This window comes from Antennarius striatus, chromosome 14 (genome assembly GCF_040054535.1).
Source record: "Antennarius striatus isolate MH-2024 chromosome 14, ASM4005453v1, whole genome shotgun sequence".
NCBI lineage: Eukaryota > Metazoa > Chordata > Actinopteri > Lophiiformes > Antennariidae > Antennarius > Antennarius striatus.
The window spans coordinates 17,378,919-17,398,226 of NC_090789.1; the positions used below are offsets into that span (position 1 = coordinate 17,378,919).

Here is a 19,308-nt window from a genome sequence, read left to right on the forward strand (position 1 = left end):
AGAAAGTCCGGGCGCGACGCCAGTGCACCGCAGAGCTACACACAGACACACCCAACACGCACACACGCACACACACGCACACACACACACACACACACACACACACACACACACACACACACACACACACACACACACACACACACACACACACACACACACACACACACACACACACACACACACACACACACACACACACACACACACTCATTATTGTGGTCGATTTGGGACCGGCCAATTAACCTGAAGTGCATGATTTCTGGAGGTGGGAGGAAGCCGGAGAACTTGGAGAGAACCTACACAGACAGGGGGAGAACTCTGCACAGAGTGGGACTGGGACCCGCAACCTCCTTGCTGTGCGGCGACAGCGCTACCCACTGAACCACCATGCCGCCCGAAAGCCTTGACAAATACTGAAAATCTGATTTTCAGTCCTGGCAGAGATGCATTTTAACATAAAATATGATGTTTACAATTTAATGAATGAATGAATAAATTATAATCCCAAAGGGAAGTTATTCAGTTGCTCAAATTATTTTGTTTTAATCTAAAAGGCAACAAGTGTAAATTATGGAAGATCGTTTCGTCCATGTTACGCTTAAAAAACAATTATTGTCTAAAATAATCAAATCAAACCAATAATTTTACCTGGTGATACTCCATGAAAGTCTAACATAGCGTGAATGACCAATAACCAGCATGACAAAGAAATATCCATCCATCCATCTTCCACCGCTTATCCGGAATCGGGTCGCGGGACAAAGAAATACAATTTTTAAATTAATTTTAACTTTTAACTGTAATTTTAACTGTATGTAAATTATTCTATTTTAAAAGAGCATGTAAGTCCTCCTAAATAATATCTGATGTTTCTCTTTTAAAGTAACAATAAAAATTGTAAACACTTTGGAAATCATTTGACATCTTGCTGAAACTTGAATGCAAAGATCAGTACCACCAACATGTCTGGGTGGTAAATACGAAGAATATATATATATATATATATATATATATATATATATATATATATATATATACTGTATATATCAGAAGTAAAAAAGAAGACTAATTTATTTGCCTTACAGGGAAGGCAATTCTGCCCACAAAATGTTGTTATGCTATGCTTTTGCAACATAAAAGCCAATTAAAATATTTTAATATTTGACAGACAAATATAAATCTGATTAATTCAATATTGGATTGTGAAGCATTGTGAAGCGGTTTGTGGTGTGTGTTGTCACAAATGCTTCAATAAAAGTATTTCATAACAACTGAAGCTGCAAAAAAATTGTAATAGACAGTCTTGCCTTCCCCCATTATATTAAAAATATAATAAAAGCAGAACATATTTTTTCTCATTAGGGTTAAATTTTGGGGATTAGCCTCCATAGACTTCAAACATTTTGGATTAGCTCACCAGTGCCCCCTATCTACTCGGAGGTGGTAAGAATGGATGTGTTCTACAGCATGGAACATCTGTTATCTTACCATACTTGCTAAATAATTAAGTACTCTGATATTTGAAGTCAGATGTTGCGTCCGCCTTTTCCAGACAGTACACCATGGTAGTTATTAGTCTGAGACAATGCTAAACCACCAGTATTCAACCACTACACAAGTATACTCATTTAAATTATACTACATGGTAGTATGCTAACGAAAGTAGACAGATTTGATACTCATCAAATGAGTACTCAGTACTGCAAACCCAAGCTACATATTAATCCCAGCTCCACAACTCTGTCAGTGTGTCATGGCCACTTCTCTGCTTTCTACCCTGATTAGCTCAAACAGCCCCCATTCTACCAAACCTCCATCCGGGCCCCAGCTGACATTATAAAGTTTTATTTTGTGCCTTGTGTGTTGGAAAACTATGTCTGAAGGAGATGTATAAAGTAGAGGTAGATTGATTGGGTGGCTTGGTAGATACTTGGTTTTCAAACAGGTTTATCTCACATATCAGAGAATATGCAGTCACTGCGGTGGTGAAGGGTTCTGAAACATGTACAGAATAAGAAAACAGAAATTTGAGGTATTATTCAAGACCTTTCTGAGTAGGAAATGATCTGCCAAGGTTTTTCAGTTTCTATTTGCCAAACAAATGAAGCAAAAGGTCCTTGTTTCATGTGCAGCGTTTCCACCATCCAGACTGTAGTGCTATTCGATTTTCTATCAACCGGGATACCTAATGAATAAGAAAGCCAAAACAAATGTGCCAAATTTCAGTCATTACCTACAGCCACATGACTCTACCACCATGTCCTCGTACTGCTTGTAGACTACGTTGTTTCCTGAGTCGATGTAGAGGATGCTGATGGGGCTGAGCTTGGATGGGGCGCAGCAGCTTGGAGGCATGTTGCTGGGATTCATGGAATTCATCAGAGTCTGAATGATGGCATGGTTGGTGGGCTCCAGGTGGGAGCGCAGAGGGAAGTCACACATTCCTTCACAATGGTAGGCTTCATAATCCAGCGGGGCGATGATCCAATCGTCCCAGCCCAGTTCTCTAAAGTTGACATGCAGCGGCTTTTTGCTGCATCTGGATTTGGACTTCTTGCCGTGTCTCTTCCCGTGACGGGTTTTTGACGCTGCTGTCCTCCGTCTCCTGCTGGCTTTGGTACCAGAGCCTCTTTCTTTGACTTTCCTCTCAAAACCCAACAAAAATCTCCCCTCTCGTCTCTCACTAAAGAGAGTCTGTCTCTTTTTAGACCTGGTGAAAACCACCAAGATGGCTTTTTTCTGCTGAGGCCTGCTATGCCTCTGCAGGCCCAGAAGGTGCAGATCCAGCTCCCTCTCTGGATTGTCCAGCATGGCCCTTAGCTCCAGACAGAAGTGTTTCCCTTCGCTCAGGTGCTGCAGGTCTTTGAATATTTCCCACACATCCAAAACCTCCCACTTCGGCCTTTGGGAATCCTGCAAGTCCAGTGTTTTGGAGTCGAGCAGCTGTCGGTCATGACAGGAGAGGAGCTGAATGTCGACAGGTTCTGTTTCCGATATCCTGAAATTCCCAGACACTTTGGTGTATATCCTGAGCTCAGCTCCCAGCACCTCCGCTTTTTGAGAGAGGGTCGAGACGTCAAACAGATACTGCTGTCTCATCACAGGAGAGTGTAGGAGGTCATCTGGAGAAAGCATTAAAGCAGTGGGGTCAGATGTATTCTCACAGAGATGATGTGCATGCTACAAATAGGAGAATTTAACAGGGAAAATCCACCAGTTGTCTGGACTGAATTAATCCACAACACAATCCCTCTTGGTTGTTGCCTGTGCAATGTATAAATGAGGTAAATGGATGTATGGGGTCCTGACGGCCAATGGGCCCCCCAAAACTATTTGGAATGTCCCATAAGAGAGTCAGATGTTTAAAAATCATTCATTTTATATTTTTGCAATTTTATCATCAGAAAAAAAAGGAATAAAAGTATCTATAAGTATATATATATATATATATACACACACACACACACACACACACACACACACACACACACACACACACACACACACACACACACACACACACACATATAGTGAATTGTTATTATATTTAATATTCTTTTGCGATTATCAACCTTTTGCACATCTTGTAATAGCTTGTAACGTGAGTATTCAGCTATATCTTTGTTATAGTTAAAGTCATTACAGGTTCCTCTTATCTATTTAAATTTATTTTGTTTTAATCTACTTATTTTTCACATTTAGTTTTGTTCTCTTTATAAAAAAAAATCAGTTTTATAAATTTATTGAATTTATTTGTAAATTTTTGTTATTCATTTTGAACATTTCAAATAATTTTGAACTGAAGTTGTCAAAAGAACAATTAACAAAAGCATTGAACGTATTTACAATGTATGCAGTGTGGTTTATTTGATTACTTTACAAGGTCACCCTGAAGGTTGAATCCAGTGTTTGAAGAAGTTTTTATCCAAGAGTCTTCCTCAGTCTCATAAACAGAAGTCCAGCTGCTTTTCATTCAATTTTCATGATGCGCATGACTTTGAATGTAACTCAGTGAAGGGTATAAAAACATCCCAGATTGACTCTGCCAACCTTCACAGACACACACACACACGCACGCACGCACGCACGCACGCACACACACACACACACACACACACACACACACACACACACACACACACACACACACACACACACACACACAGTAAAGTTCAACATACCTTGTCCAATGTCCACAAAACTTGCAATGGTGTTTGCAGCTTTTGAAGATCGATAGAAGCTGGCGTTGAGCCCCAGTTTCTCAGCCGTGGAGAAGGTCTTGTAGATGGACAGCATGTAGTCGTGAGGCTCGACCAGGTCTTTAGATGTTGTTTTATAATGTCTTTCAATAGATGAGGGCGCATGAATCTGTTTGAAGTACTGGGAAGCCTCTTGTCCATCATAGATCCTCGCCACCTTGCTGGTCTTCGGGGGCGCAGCAGGGGAAATTGCAAGAGAAGGAAAAGCAGGAATTTCACAAAAAAACGCAAGAACCCCGCAGAGGAAAGTGAAGTGATAGACATCCATCCTCTGGTGTCGTCGTGGTATCAGAGCCTGAGCCTGGGCTGTGGCCGGGGGACCACGGACAAATCCCGAGCTGAGTTCTGCATCCACTCTGCGCCAAGTGGCGGCTCCGCAAAATCTGCACAGCGCCGCAGGACAGGCGGTGTAAAGTTAAAAAGGGGGCTGGAACACGCCCACATTGTGCCTTAAAGACCAAATCCAGGGTTGAAATTATGGCTGTAAAAGTGATTGTTTGCGCCTCTCAGACAGGCAGACGTGTTCGGAAAAGATGCTGAACAATTTGTGTGTCTGCCTGTTCATTTTTTTTTCTTTGAGACAAAAACTCTCTTGTACAAAAACAAAACAGATGTTGATGTTGAATTATTTGCCTGTTTTTTTCTTCTTCTTTTAATTCTTACTTCCCAAGAGGTTTTTGCGCGTCTCTCGAATCGCGCAGCATCAGGAGTATTAGAAGAGAGTATCCTGCCCCCTAGTGGCGCGTAAACGTATTACACTGTACCACAGAATAAGTATAAGCTTCCTTCAGCACCATGGACAGAGTCTATGCTCTCAGACCAACAGCTTGTATTAGACAAACAGCAAACAATTAAGATGCAAAAAAAAAACAGTATTTATTGGAAGCAGAACATACATTAAATCATGAACAAAATACAAATTTTAAATATTCCTTCACCTTGTTAGATATCCATGTCAAAACCTATTGCACCTGTTTCAGAATAAAAAATCAATAGAAAGTCTTTCACATTGTATTGATGTATATTAAACAGCTTAACCCCAAAACCTCCATTACACAAGTGATGATGCCAGAAAAGAAGAAACCCCTCCCCCAGCTGTGTTCAAAGATGAAATCAGTATTCAATACATTATTCTTTGGTTAAAATAATTTGAGCGATCCTTCATAAAACCGTTTCAGCTTTACTGAACTATTTAGAAAATTTTTATAATGCCTGAGGAGCCTATAGAATAAATAATGCTTATCAAACACAGACTGCCAGCTGAGACAGCGGTGCTGGAACAGAAGAGCGTGCCATCAGCACATGGTAGTGTTGTGGTAGATGTAGGTTGTGTGGTGCTGCTTGTAGAGTTGCTGCTTGTAGAGTTGCTGCTTGGTGTCATAGTGGTTAGACTGTTTTTGATGGAGATGCTGCGGGAGGTGGTGCTCCACTCCCTCAGAGTGAAGGTCATTGTCATGTTCTCTCCTGCAAGCAGAGGACGACAAATTGTTGGGGTTAAATGAGCAGCCGGTAAATACATCGGAACTTGTTGCTGAAGTCCAGACGTACCGCTGCTGAGGATGGACAAATCGGTGAAGTTTGCCCAGCAGCTGCTGAACAGCATGGTGGTGTTTCCACCCAGTCCATCTATGCTGTTCCCACTGGAGTCCCTCAGGTCGGCTGTTACAGTGAGCGACGTCACCCCCACTGAGACACACTGACCCTGCAGAGCAAACGAGTCAGCATTAAAAGACAGGTAGCTAATCTGTAATTTTATTTGGAGTATTTCTATTTCTATTTATTTCTTTGAGTGGGTGCTGAAATTTATGGTCATATGTATTCAGGTAGATCTTTACTGTCACTAAAAACCATGTAAATCCATTTAAATCAATGATTTAGTTTCTTACTTCTACAGGTGTTTATGACGTTTATTCACCATCTCACCGATCTTATCCAATAAATATTTACATGATCTGAGGTGAATCATTTATTCCGATGATAACAAGTTTGAAATAGAGTTAAAATGCCTCAAAGCAGTTATTTCTCTTAGGTATTCAATAAAGCCCCATACAGAATCTGAACAAAGTAATCCTGAGTCAATCCATCCATGGCTGCCACCCTGTCGCCATCAGATATAACAGCAGATCCTCACCGACTCATCTGCAGCCATGAGTCTGGGCTGCTGGGACAGAGGACCCACAAACTCTCCTGCTTTCGGCTCCACCATCAGCACCAGGCTGGCCATGCTGGCCACGATGCTCACTGGTGGCTCCTGCCTTGTCACATTTTCCGAGGCCTCCTGAGATTAAAAAGCAGAAAACCGTTGAAGCAGTGAGACTGACTGAGTGAAAGTTCTTATGACTTTGTCTGGATGTTTACCTCCCGCCAGCTGGAATCAGATGAGTGTGAAGGCGGCTTGACGATGCTTAAAGAGGACACGTTGTAGCCGGTGGCCTTGGTGAGAGTTCCTAAAACTGCTGCCTGACCTAGTTGATCAGCAATTTTCTTCATTTCTGTAAATGACTCCTCTGAGAAGACGAAAGCAACAGAGAGGTGAGACACTATGTCTGTTAGAGGATGGATCTGAATTTATAAATTGATGTTAAACATGCTGGGCATGACATCCCGTCTTCCACTGACCACTGGAGCTGTTGCCGCTTTGCTGGGCCGTGTTACTAATCTCTGCATTCACTCTCAGGCCCCCTTCTGAGGATCTCTTTCTGCGTGCGCCTCCATCCTCTCGGATGATATCGATGATTCGGATCATATTCGGGGGGATGCCGAGGAACGCAGCAAGGTTTCTCACAAGGCTTTCCCCAAAGAACTCTTCCTCAGTCATGGCAGGCAAGGCAAAGGAGACGAAGATTTTAGGAGACATTCGGACCTCGACTGGTTCGGAGCCTCTCAGCAACATCATCAGCATCTTTTGATCTTGGTTGAAGTAGTTGCTTCCCAAAGTACCATTCAGCTTGGGAAAATATTCCTCTGGAGTTGTGAAAGAGACAAAGCCCCAAGAAATAAAAGAATATTAAAATCTTACCACTTCAAGCCACGATTGTTTGGCAAAAACAATCGTGTAATCATATTCTGTCACCTTCTGTGGATAATAGATACTGTTTGACCTATTCTACTTGTTTTACCATCTGAACCTGTTTATAGTTACACTACATTATTTGCATGTGTGCAAAGTAGTGTCACCTGTATAGAAAGGTTTCTTCAGGGTGTAGTCAGTCCCGTCAGCGTTCCACTCAGCGTTAGTGGGAGGAACCAGGTCGTCGAAGACGTACACGTCCATCCGCTGCGGCCTGGAGTAGAAGACTGACACCACAACGGTCTGCACAAAGATAGACGTATGGATGGATGTATAGATAGACAGACAGACAGACAGACAGACACAGATAAATAGATAGATAAGGTAGATCGTATTGTACAATACTTTGTACAGATTAGTGTTGTGTTCACTGACTTCAGATGGATCAGCATTGAGCATCATAAGGCGAAGTTTCTGAGGACTCGTGCCGGTGAAGAAGATGTCAAACTTGTGTCCTGTGGCCACGATGGCGTGGAAGAGAGACAATCTCTCCTGGCAGGTGTAGCCTGAACACCAACCGTGATCCTGTGGACCTGGAAAGATCACTAATCACTAAACTGATCAAAGCATTTTATGTTGTGTGCAATCAGGAACAATATGTTGCTGTGATAAGTGATTTACTGTTGTGATCTCCAATAGTCTTTTGTTTCAAAATTGTGGTCGCAATCATTTGCACTTTCGGGCCACCGTACATTAGAACTGTACTGCAAGACCTACCGTTGATCAAATCCACGAAGCCCTCTCCAAAGACAGCAACGGGGGACAGACGTCGAGTCTCTGTGTCTTCGTCAAGACTCTCAATCACCAGCATCCTGTAGTTTAGCTCGAAACACTTATAAGCCTGCCAGGTAGGCATGTATGTGCAGTTTTTCCTGATCACACCTGAAGACACATTAAGACACACAGTTCACTAAGGGGTTAAATTAAGAGGTTTAATCATTTCTGAGCAATTCAAACAACAGATATAAACTCAATAATTAAAATTGCGCTCACGTATTAAACCTTGAATTTGAAAGTGAGATATGATTTGTCATACGTTCAGAAAAAAATTATATATATACGTATATATGTATAATTATATATATATATATTCAGAAAAAATTATATATATACGTATATATGTATAATTATATATATATATATATATATATGTGTGTGTGTGTGTGTGTGTGTGTGTGTGTGTGTGTGTGTGTGTGTGTGTGTGTGTGTGTGTGTGTGTGTGTGTGTGTGTGTAGATATATATAAATGTATCTCCACACTGTGGGATGGGAGTACTTGGATATGTTTAGATACGTTTCACAGGATCACAATGTACAATCTACTGCTTTCTTCTGCTTACCTTTATGTGGAGCAATGTTGTCCACAGGAATGCGGCTGCCGTTGGGATGGGTGAGCATGACTTTGGGAATGCGATAGTCTCCCAGTCCTCTCCTGGGATCCCCTCCCCATTCAAACTCAGACTGGGGCACCACAGCCCCCACAGTACCCAGAAGTGAACCATCAATGTCTCTTATGAGGGCTTTCTTCTTCGCGTCACAGTCCATGTCTACACAGTCAGCCGGGTTCACCTTACTGATGCGCAAAAAAGTATTAAGATTATTCTAGCCTCCCAAAAACAACATTTATACAACAATTTGTTGGTTTAATTATAAAATTAGCTATCATCCATTAACAAATGTGGACGTGGTTACAGGTGCAATGATGCTATTTATAGCAGTCTCGACTATTTTCATGACTTGTGGTTCCCAATGCTTTTGCAATACCACACTCTAACAAAACTGAAACTTATCATACAGCTTTTAGAATTTTAAAGATATTTTATGCATCATTTTGATACTAAAATCAAAGATTATTCTTCAAGTTCCTCCAAAACAAAACAAAAATTCTGCTGTTCGTTTTTACCGTAGGTCAGGTCTGTGGATGAGGATCATATACTCCTCCATGCTGTCCACCTTCCTTATGCCCGACAGCTCTACCTCTTGCTGCAGGTCCTCGTTCAGTGGGTTAGTTATGAACATGACGTTCCTTTCACTAGAGCAGACGTTTCTGAAATTTACAAATGTTGTGTCTGCAAAGACAAACGACAAATTAGGAATGAAATATTCCAACATGTCATTGTACAGCGGGCGGCAGTGGCTCAGCGGTAGAGCGGGTCGTCCAGTGTTCCAAGTGCTTTAAACAGTTTATAAAAATGTGAGAAAAGGTATACAGATAGAAGATGGTTTAATATCAGTATGAGGAGGGTTCATAAACGTTTAAATTGCTGTAAATAATAAGATAAATAGTTTGTTGTTTGTCTATTGCGGAATTCGTTAATCGCGTGGGGCTTCCTGGAGGCTAGAATTAATCACGAGAAACGAGGATGCACTGTACTGTACAGTGGTACCTCTACTTACGAATGTCTCTACTTACGAAATTTTCTACTTAAGCAATTTCTCACCAGGAAAATATTGCCACTATTTACGAAAGAAATTTCGACTTACGTAAGGTAAAAATACAGTATCGGCTGATACTCGCAGCTTCCACAGGTTCCTGAACGCAACATTCTCATAGCTGCTCTGCCATTGGCTATTACCTTGTATCCTGGCATACCATTGGCTAAGACGGACCTCTGTGTGCAGCTAGATAGGTGTCTATGCAGCGTCCTCGTAATTCAGTTCTCAACCCGTGAGGTGTTCTGATAGTTTTACGTAAATATATTAACTTTTAGAGTATTCACTATGGACCGCAAGAACGTGATGGAGAAAAGAGGAAAAGAAAAGATGAAGAAAAGAGTTTTTTTGTCCGTACAAACAAAGCAAGAGATAAAAGAAAAGCCTGAAAAAGGGATGCGTTTGGTTGATCTCTCCAAAGAATATGGCCGTAATGCATCTACAATCACCACGTTATTAAAACAAAAGGAAGTTTAAGGAGTTTAAGGCATCGCGTGGGTGGTTGGAGAAGTTCAGAAGGAGGACTGGAATTCACTCTGTTGTTCATGGTGGGGCAAGAGGGCATGAACCAAAGAGGGCAAAAAACAATGAGGACAGCAGTTAAAAGGTAAATGACCATCATTTTTATTTTTTATTCTTTGTTTTTTACGTTATGCACAACTCTCATTTATTGTGTAATAATGTAATTGTAACATGTATTTTTTACATGTTTTGATGCATTTTATGCTTTATAAAACAGTTATGTCGGAATATTTGGGGGGCTTGGAACGGATTAGGGCATTTGCATGGAAAACACGTCTCTACTTACGAAATTTTCTACTTGCGTAATTTCTTCCGAAACCAATTAATTTTGTAAGTAGAGGTACCACTGTACTTTATATGCATGTGATTTGACTAACTAGAGTGCCACTAATTTCCCTGCGGGGATTAATCAAGTATATATATAAAAAACTACTCTTTTCAATTGTACGTGTCCATTCATCCATCCATCTTCTAATCACCACTTCATCCGCCGTAGCAGGTCACTGGGACCTGGAGCCTATCCCAGCTGGCTTATGGCCTGAGGTGGGGCAAACTCCAGTGCGCCGCGGAAGGTGGATGTAAACATAGCAAAATAACATCACATTTTTAAACCTCACTTTGGTTGTAAACTTCAGAGCCTGAACTCACCCTTTACAATCATCTGTCCTCCGATGGCATTGTAGTTGTTGTTCAGGTGATGGTCCTTAAAGGGAGCACTGTTGTGTTGAGACTGAAAATTTGGCCAACAGACTCCAGCTCTGCCTCCTGTACAGAAATATAATGGATTAAATATTTCCTGAATAACCACCCTAGAAACCTCCTGATAATCCTGAGAGTGTGTTCAGTAGTATAGGGAGTCAGGGAATGCATGGACAAAGACCTTGGTCCCCACACAGTGGTCATAGGTTCAGTTTCCATTGATTTGTCACGTGTTAACACTCAAACACATTCTCTGATTCAAAGCTGATGCCATTAAAGTCAACCAAGAAATGTTTAAGGATTTTTAACGCCTGCTGCTACTCGTTCTTGCAGCCTAAGAAGACGCTACTATCCTCACATCAATGCATTAAAACCACAAACATAATTTTACTATGTAATGCTATGATTGTAGCGCACCATTTGGAGGTCTGGGGGCTCGATGGCCTTCGGTAGTTTTAATATTAAAGTCGCCGGAGGGCAAAGTGAGTGAACAGTCAAAGTTTGGGCTGCTGCCAACGATCAAGGCATTCTGGAAAGAAAAAAAAAAAAAAGGAATATGAAATAAATCAACTACAGAATGACAAAAGTAAACAAGATAACCAAATGATATGTGTTAAAGAAATGGTGTCTGTAAAGTAATTGCAATGAATGAAGCACAATAGACCTGAATCTCGACAGTTTTGTCAGCGAATAAGTGTGACCGAGATGGAGGACCGTAGATGAAAGACATAATGCCCAACCCATTGTCCACCAGGGTCACGTTGGAAACCATAATATTCATGCTGGTCTGTGAGGGAAGGAGAGGAAGGAAAGGAAGAGGATTTGAGTTTTTATGTACATAGAAACAACATAATTTAACAGGAAAGTAAAGTTCCGGATCTTCTTTCCAGGTTGATTATGACACGGTGTCATGTTTCATAATTGACTGTGGATCACAAACTGAAATGGACAATGTTCAGTATTTAAACCTGGAAGTAGATGCCGTGGTCAAAGCTCCTCCAGACAAAGAAGCCCCGGATGAGGCTGCAGAGAGGCAAACCATCTTCGTTCATATAGACTCCAAAAAGACCCCCATGAGCCTCATTGTCCATCCACTTCTCAATCATGTTCATGGAACCTAAACAGGCAGGAATCAGGGAGGAAAAAAAATGTTTCAGAACTTTACATCCTTCGCTTTAGTATTCTCCGGTGACACATAATCTGACGTGATCAGCTTTACTTGTTTGGCCAAGCATGAATGAAATGTTCGTGATCACTTTATTCCTTCTGTTACCTGGACATTGTTCCCCATCAATGCGATAACCAACTCTGGCGTAGCCTGCAACGATGTTATGCTGCAGCACAACATCAATAGCCTCATTTGCCTGAAAATATAGCATAGATTATAAATCCAGCTTTGGTTTATTCATTATACGAGTGGCTGTGTGTTGAGAGGACAGACCTCAATGCCAGCATTCCATTCAAAGTTGAAGGCCTCCTCTCTACCCTGATACGATCCGGGCCATAGTACCAGTGACACCAGGTTCCTCCTCAGTTTGGTACCACTGCCCTTAGTTATGATAGCTGCAAAGCGTTGTCACACGTTAAAGAGTTGCTATTCGGTGAAGAGGAAATGTCCATGAGCAACGTTTTACCTGATCCCACGGTGTGGTGGACGATGTTATCGTCAATTTTCAGTTGATCCGTCCCGATTGCTCCAATTGCTGGAGAGAAACCATCGTGGAAAGCACAGCCCTGAATGTATGAATCTTCTTCTGAAACCTTTTTGACATGAGACAGAAAGTAATTTTAATTTCATGAATTAAACTGATTTTGTGTCTGAACCGTCATGAGAACGACCACTGAAGGTTATCACAAATCAAATGGAGTGATTTTCCCCAAATCTAAACATATTACAACTTTGAGAAAATATTAATATTTTATGTATTAATCACTTTTCAACTGAATAAATTATTTTAAAAACAATTTGGCAGACTCCTTAATCCAAAGTACTTTGATGCATTATAAGTGTGTCATGTCATGTCTAATATGAATATAGGCCTGTCATAGGCTTTACTGTTTGCTGCTGTACCTCTCCAAGGTTTAGGAAGGACACAGAGTAACGAGGATCATGATCGTCGGTCCATCCTTCCTGACCAGAATGGAAGAATTCCACGTTTCTCAGCTGGGCTTTTCCTTTAGAAATAAAATATCATATAATGATAGATGGACTTTTTTAAAACTGTGTTTCAATGTAATTCACATAAATGGATATGAAGGGATATGTATAGTTCAAGAAGCATAATGGCATTATAGAGTATGAAGTAACTTAATAAACTCAAATCAGCAGCTTTAAAATGTCATGAGGGACACGTTATTTTGAAACTAGTGTCTGACTGATGAATCCAATGCATAAAGTAAATATAGAAGAGTCTAGAAACATAAAGCACAGTTCATACACCTGATCAATACCTTTGTAGTCGATTCCAGCCCAGGAGTAGGTGCCCACCAAAAGTCTGGCCCCAAACGACTCCTCCATCCTCTCTGGATATTCCTGACCGATGATCTTTATGTTTCTGGTCAGGAGCCCAACATCAGCTGCCAGATTGTAGCTGAAGGCCGTGCCTGAGACAGAGTGAGTCTCACCTGGAGAGAGAGGAGGAAAAGTCTTCTGTTTATTCAGCATAAAGACAAATGAAGGCTGCAGAGTCACATGCTGAACGGACCGATGTGAGTGTGGTTCAAAGGAAGGTTCAGGGTCAGCGTGCGGCCGTCTCCTGACACATTGGTGATCTGGCGTTTCTCAGTTTCCCACATGTTGTAGCTGGTGGTAGTGACGACGACCTCGTCTCCAGCCTGCATATGGGACAGACACAAAGTCGATCTGAAGAAGCTCACGTTCTCAGCGTTTACGTTAGACTCAGACACGAAGAGCTTCGCATTTCAATAAACACAGATTGAAAGGAAAAGTCTCCCTGACCTGCCAGTCGACAGAATTTTTCAAGGTCAGAGTTTTGGATCCGGACGCAGCCGTGGCAGCCAGTTTGGTGTGGTAAACATTGTGAGGTTGTCCGTAGAGCTCCAGAGAACCAAACACACCTGTGGGACGTCAACACACACTGAGTCACACATGAAGTATATACGACAAAGATCTCTTCAACATCATATTATACAAGAGATGTAACACTATTTAGATCTGGTACTCGAGCTTGATTGGTTATTTCTTATCTAACTAAAGAAAAATAATTTATACAGGTAAACTAATTTAAGTTACATGTGCACATTCCTGTTACAGCTATGTTCTGTGTTTGTTCAGATGGAGCTGATTCTGATTCTGTTACCCAGAACTTTTGATCCCTGGTTGGGTCCATTAGGTAATAACCAGTCCGGAGTACGATGGTTCCCACTCAGCGAGATGAGCAGCCGACCTGTGAATGGCTCATCAGGCTGTCCTGCAAACAGCCTGCCACCCTGAAACAACAGACACACACATGAACAGGAAGTACAGCGATCTCTGAAAAGATGATCCATTTAGACCATTTGATGTTACGTAGGTTAGAAATTTCTTTGTGCAAAAAAACACTGTTTACATAGAAATGATCCTCCTGATGAAACACATTGAATACAATAAACAGAAGGTGTATATCCTTTATTTTGCTACAGAGTAAAATTAAATAATATGAAAAAGACTTATTTAGAAGAGAAAATGCTGATCATCCCACCGACCTGGATGGAGACGTACACAGCGTTGATCGTCACACTGCTGAGCGATCTGGTCGTGGGCTCCGGGATCTCAACCACTCCAATCACCGTCAGCTTGTTGATGAGAGGAGTGTTGGTGTCTAAAACCACCCACACCCCTGTGATTTGATACAGATGGAAAATAGTACATTAGAACAAGAGCTGAGTTCAAAAAAATCGTGAATTAATTTATAAATACAGCAGTTAAAATTAATGTTATTCCATGACTACCATGATATTATCCTACCATCCATCTTAATGTGTGTTTTTTTTACAAGCAATAATTGATTGATAATTAATTGATAAAAAGAACAAAACAAGACTTTCAACATACAAATGACACTAGTTGAACTTTCTTTTGTTTAATTTTTTAATCTTCTGTTTCCAGTCTTACCTGGTCCGATGACCACATCGACTCCATCTGTCGGTATGGTGAAATTATTTTCTGCTGAATTTTTCCAGAAAGAGTCATTGGACCACAGCCTGGAGAAAAACAGCAGGAACTTTTAGTGTGATGAAGCCAGACTCAACCTGACGACGTTTTAAATATGTCCTGACTCCTTGTAGATTTCAGAATTATTTTTGTTCACTTCGGTGATATAACAGGATAAGATATTATTAAATCTTTTGTTAAAAAATTTATAAATTATTTGATAGATTGAAACTGGAAGTCATGAAACAACTAAAAATCAGAATAAATCCAGATGAAGAGGATTGAATAATGTGTTAATTTTTAGACTTTAAATTTTTTTAAAAATTAAAATTGAAATTAGTTGAAATATCTAGAAGTAAAAAAAAGTTTTTAGGTTTTTCCATATATACGAGTTTCGGCTTATATCACTAGTAATATCCCCTCCACTGGCTCCATTGGAGAATCTTTAAATTATTGTAGTAAGAAGTCAAGTCAGTTACAACTAGTTTGTTCCTGTAATGAATAAAATATTAAACCTACATGAAGTCGTCAGGTCGACTTGTAGCTGGGGGGGGCAGTGTGGCTGGAGGAGGTTTGATGCAGTTGGGGAAGAAGCAGCGGTAGACCTTAAAGTCGACCTTAGTGTCGACCAGAGAGCGGTCAACGCTGTTACGGCGCCGCCGTTGGCTCGTCTTCCCAGACACTGCAATGAAAAGACACACACAAGTCCCTCAGACACTAGATACACACCTGAACTCTCCTGAAGCATACCATCTCTATGGACACACAAACATCCAATCTGACATGGACGTCACATACTAATAATAACACCACGACTAAAGAAAAACTGGCAAGAAGTATTTAATTTAATAGTTTATGCTGATTTATTTCAGCATAAACTATGGACAAAGTTCATATAAAGGTGAACCTCACCAATGTAATAGAGGTCATTGGAGCTGTCATTGAAGAACCAGTCCCCGTTGTTGTTGCTGGATGTCAGCTGTGTTGAAGAGCCATTCCTGTCATCGATGATGTGGACCCTGTCTACATTCTGGGTGAAGTTGTGATTGATGATCACATAATCTTCTGGCTGTGTGGACAAAATAGTAGAAGGAATCAAACCTCAGTGTGGATAGACAAAATCGGGTCTAGGTTTTCGTATCCATTTAAAGTCTTATCCCATCATTTTCTAATATTACTATCGCACATTGTTTATTTACCTTGAAACCATAGAATTTTGCATCATACGTGATGTTGGTGATTTGACCCATGTCATTAATGTACAAATTGTATTTTGTTTTAGAGGGCAACATGGCCATCCAGCCCAACTTATGAGTCAATCTCTTCTTCAAATATGGAATCACACTTGAACCTGTATAAGAACAACAACAAAACAACAATCTTAATGTATTTAATGGCCGTCTTTTCAACAATTTCTATAAAAAATGTTACATAATACCCTGCCTCACCCCCCCAGTCGGCTGGGATGGGCTCCAGCACCAAGTGGACCACGACAGAGGATGACACGGGTTAGGAAAGTGAATGAATGAATGAATGTTACAATGTTACAGCTGAAATATTATTTGTTGATATTCATTACCTGAAAAATTGTAGCTTTTGACAAATTGATTAAAAATTGCTTACATGTCACTACAGTGTATTGTTGGACATTTAAGAGATGTTTATATATCTCTGTATTTACTGTATAAATAATAAATGTTGGCTTTAGTGAAGCACATACCTACTCAGTGGGATACAGGGGTACAGAACATTTTTGGCTCAACTGAATGCAGTCAACAAGTTGCAGAACTCTTCATCTCTCTGCAACCTTTTAATTTTTGCAGAGCTGACATTGTTTGTACTCGCAATGGTTTGTACTGAAACTGTTTCTGGATTATTCTGTATTAATAAAAAAAAATCCAAATGCAGAATTGACAATGCTTTCAATTGGTGGCAGCAAGAATTTGGACAAGTTTACTAGATCGCAATGAAATGACACATGACATATCTCTATTGCAGCTATTCCAGCCTCTAGCTGTATTGCATAATTTTTCGAGTCAGTTGGGTTGAATATCTAATCTGATTTTTTTTTATTGTTGCAGTTTTTTGGGTTAGGGAATCACCTGCAACCGCTTCATTATTCAGCTGCAATTCAAACTAATGTCCACTGGAGGTCAGCAATGGTTACAGATACAGCTCTTTGTATTGAAAGCAATAAGAGAGTACAGTATTTAAATACCGTGGTCGTTGGTCATGACAGCATCTTTCCCTTCCAGGGATTTTGGAGTTGGTTTGTTGAATGCAAAACGATGGAAGCTGACGGTTTGGTCACACACAGCGGCCGGGAAACCCACGCTGTGTTCAGGGCTAGGGGAACATCGAGTAGGGTCCAGCAAGGGGCTCTTGGGCACAACTTTATAGTCAGGGTGTCCTGATATCATCAAAATGAACAGAAAAAAAAAAGTTTGTTGGACTGCTTAACTCTGTAAAGTTTGATTTACTAAACAATAGCCAAAAAAAAGTAATTTTTTTAATATAAAGTCTTTATGGAACATCCTGAAAACAAATAACAAACAAACAAGTAACAAATGTGCATACATGAGCTGTAATTTATATCATCTTTCCTAGGCCCAGAATTTTTGTGCGTACAAAATGTACACACATTTGTTTGATTATATAATACGCGTTCAAGAACAAATATCAAACGTGATGAGGTCTCAAAACCATGTCAAAACAAGTATATCAATTATGATTCACGTGGCTTTAGTAAATCTTAAAAAATTAATAAATAAAAAATATATACGTATATATACAGTATATACAGTACATATATATTAACCACTTCAATAGGTTTGTATCTGTAGGCTTAATGCTTAGTGTGTCAGACAATTTTAATTTAGCTCAAACAGTCTAGACTGACTGTTTATTCTACAAAGCCCAGCAAACCATCATGAGTGAGCTTGATTTGATTAAGGTAGTGAGGAAAACATGCCTTTTAACAGGCAGAAACATCAAGTTGATTCAAGACTGAAGGTGGAGGGGATATTCTGATCAATTCCCAAATTGTGTTTTCCTTTAGCCATCATACATTGTTGTTTACCAAGTGGATTGAACATAAAAAAGAGAAATATGACTACCTGTGAGGGAACCATCAGAGTCGATTAGCTGTGCTTCATGCTCCCACCTGAGGTAAACCTTGTTTGTCGAGTTGAAAAACCTCAGCTGACCATAAATGGATGACCAGCCACCACATAAAGTTGTGCAAGTCCCATCGATGGAGGTAACCCCAATGGCTGAACACTTTTGTCGACTGAAGTTGATGAAAGTTGTGTTAAGGACACTCAGGCCATTGGCGAACGGCACAATAACACCCCGATCTGTGCAGTGCCCCCCTCCCAGCCCGAGCTCATCAACGTAGCTCACGATGATGCTGTCGGACACAACCGCTCCTCCATCTTTTCCGTTGCCTTTCACTGCAGATGAAACCACGTTCTTGATTTCAATACCGGCTTTCTCATTGTTGACCATGATGAATTTTGTGAACTGCAAGGCACCCCCGTTGACCCACTCGGCACCTTTCTCACAGTTCCAGGCAGTGAAAAAGCAAAAGACAGCAGGTTCTGGGATTTTGGAGTTGCAAGATCCATCTTTCATGGGGAAATAATCCTCAAAGATCCAAAGACCAAACCAGCCTTGTGAGTGTGCTGTATTGTTGTAAAATTCGCCCAAGGGAACCTTCTTCTGGCAGATGTTTCTGTCAAAAGATGCACCATCTGGATGGTCGTGCATGCGGTACCAGTAGCCAAAGTGAGAGCCTCCTGCAGCGGCATTGTGGCGGATGATGTTGTTGGGGTTAGTGACCCAGAAGGCAGCAGGGGTGATGTCATCATTCAGCAGGCTGGTGCTTTGTTTGACAAACACTGCCAGGTTATACTGCAGGATGTTCTGCGTCTCGATGCCATCCTCAATGAAGAAAGCACCGCCCATGATGTCATAAATGACATTGAACTCCAACAGCAACCCGTGAGTATTGTGGATGGTTATGGCCCTGTTGAACGTGTTATGGATAGCACAACCCCTCACGTACATTCCCTCAACAAATTCCATCCGATGCCAGTGGATTGGATAGCGTCCTAACCTGAAGGCCTGTCCTGCATAGAAAACCTATGACATAGTAGAAAAACTTGTTGG

At 40.8% G+C, this 19,308-nt stretch overlaps 2 protein-coding genes across 2 annotated transcripts in view; both read right to left on the bottom strand.

Moving 5' to 3' along the window:
- Positions 1–2,232: 2,232 nt before the first annotated feature.
- Positions 2,233–4,570, bottom strand: gdf6b (growth differentiation factor 6b). Its single transcript, XM_068333577.1, has 2 exons — positions 4,185–4,570; positions 2,233–3,125 (listed from the first exon to the last, which is right to left on the bottom strand). The coding sequence occupies exons 1-2, from the start codon at positions 4,528–4,530 to the stop codon at positions 2,233–2,235; spliced, it is 1,239 nt and encodes a 412-aa protein (XP_068189678.1). The 5' UTR covers positions 4,531–4,570.
- Positions 4,571–5,142: 572 nt separating this feature from the next.
- Positions 5,143–19,308, bottom strand: part of LOC137607813 (fibrocystin-L-like) — a 41,178-nt gene continuing 27,012 nt past the window's right edge. The window contains exons 48-76 of the mRNA XM_068333813.1: positions 18,255–19,281; positions 17,357–17,548; positions 16,338–16,489; positions 16,051–16,207; positions 15,658–15,820; positions 15,100–15,188; positions 14,691–14,824; positions 14,306–14,435; positions 13,945–14,063; positions 13,691–13,820; positions 13,437–13,610; positions 13,057–13,160; positions 12,620–12,746; positions 12,427–12,548; positions 12,259–12,349; positions 11,954–12,102; positions 11,650–11,772; positions 11,403–11,514; positions 10,935–11,051; positions 9,235–9,400; positions 8,672–8,904; positions 8,050–8,214; positions 7,708–7,865; positions 7,440–7,575; positions 6,882–7,226; positions 6,621–6,769; positions 6,394–6,540; positions 5,811–5,964; positions 5,143–5,726 (exon numbers count right to left, since the gene is read on the bottom strand). Of these exons, the coding sequence (XP_068189914.1) occupies positions 5,455–5,726; positions 5,811–5,964; positions 6,394–6,540; positions 6,621–6,769; positions 6,882–7,226; positions 7,440–7,575; positions 7,708–7,865; positions 8,050–8,214; positions 8,672–8,904; positions 9,235–9,400; positions 10,935–11,051; positions 11,403–11,514; positions 11,650–11,772; positions 11,954–12,102; positions 12,259–12,349; positions 12,427–12,548; positions 12,620–12,746; positions 13,057–13,160; positions 13,437–13,610; positions 13,691–13,820; positions 13,945–14,063; positions 14,306–14,435; positions 14,691–14,824; positions 15,100–15,188; positions 15,658–15,820; positions 16,051–16,207; positions 16,338–16,489; positions 17,357–17,548; positions 18,255–19,281 (5,337 nt within the window). The 3' untranslated portion in view covers positions 5,143–5,454. The remainder of the gene's footprint in view (positions 5,727–5,810; positions 5,965–6,393; positions 6,541–6,620; positions 6,770–6,881; positions 7,227–7,439; positions 7,576–7,707; positions 7,866–8,049; positions 8,215–8,671; positions 8,905–9,234; positions 9,401–10,934; positions 11,052–11,402; positions 11,515–11,649; positions 11,773–11,953; positions 12,103–12,258; positions 12,350–12,426; positions 12,549–12,619; positions 12,747–13,056; positions 13,161–13,436; positions 13,611–13,690; positions 13,821–13,944; positions 14,064–14,305; positions 14,436–14,690; positions 14,825–15,099; positions 15,189–15,657; positions 15,821–16,050; positions 16,208–16,337; positions 16,490–17,356; positions 17,549–18,254; positions 19,282–19,308) is intronic.

Coding starts and splice junctions, on each gene's coding strand:
- gdf6b (XM_068333577.1), bottom strand. CDS start 4,530: ATGGATGTCTATCACTTCACTTTCCTCTGCGGGGTTCTTGCGTTTTTT. Junction 3,126..4,184: donor TTTTGTGGACATTGGACAAG/GTATGTTGAACT, acceptor TGCTTTCTCCAG/ATGACCTCCTACACTCTCCT.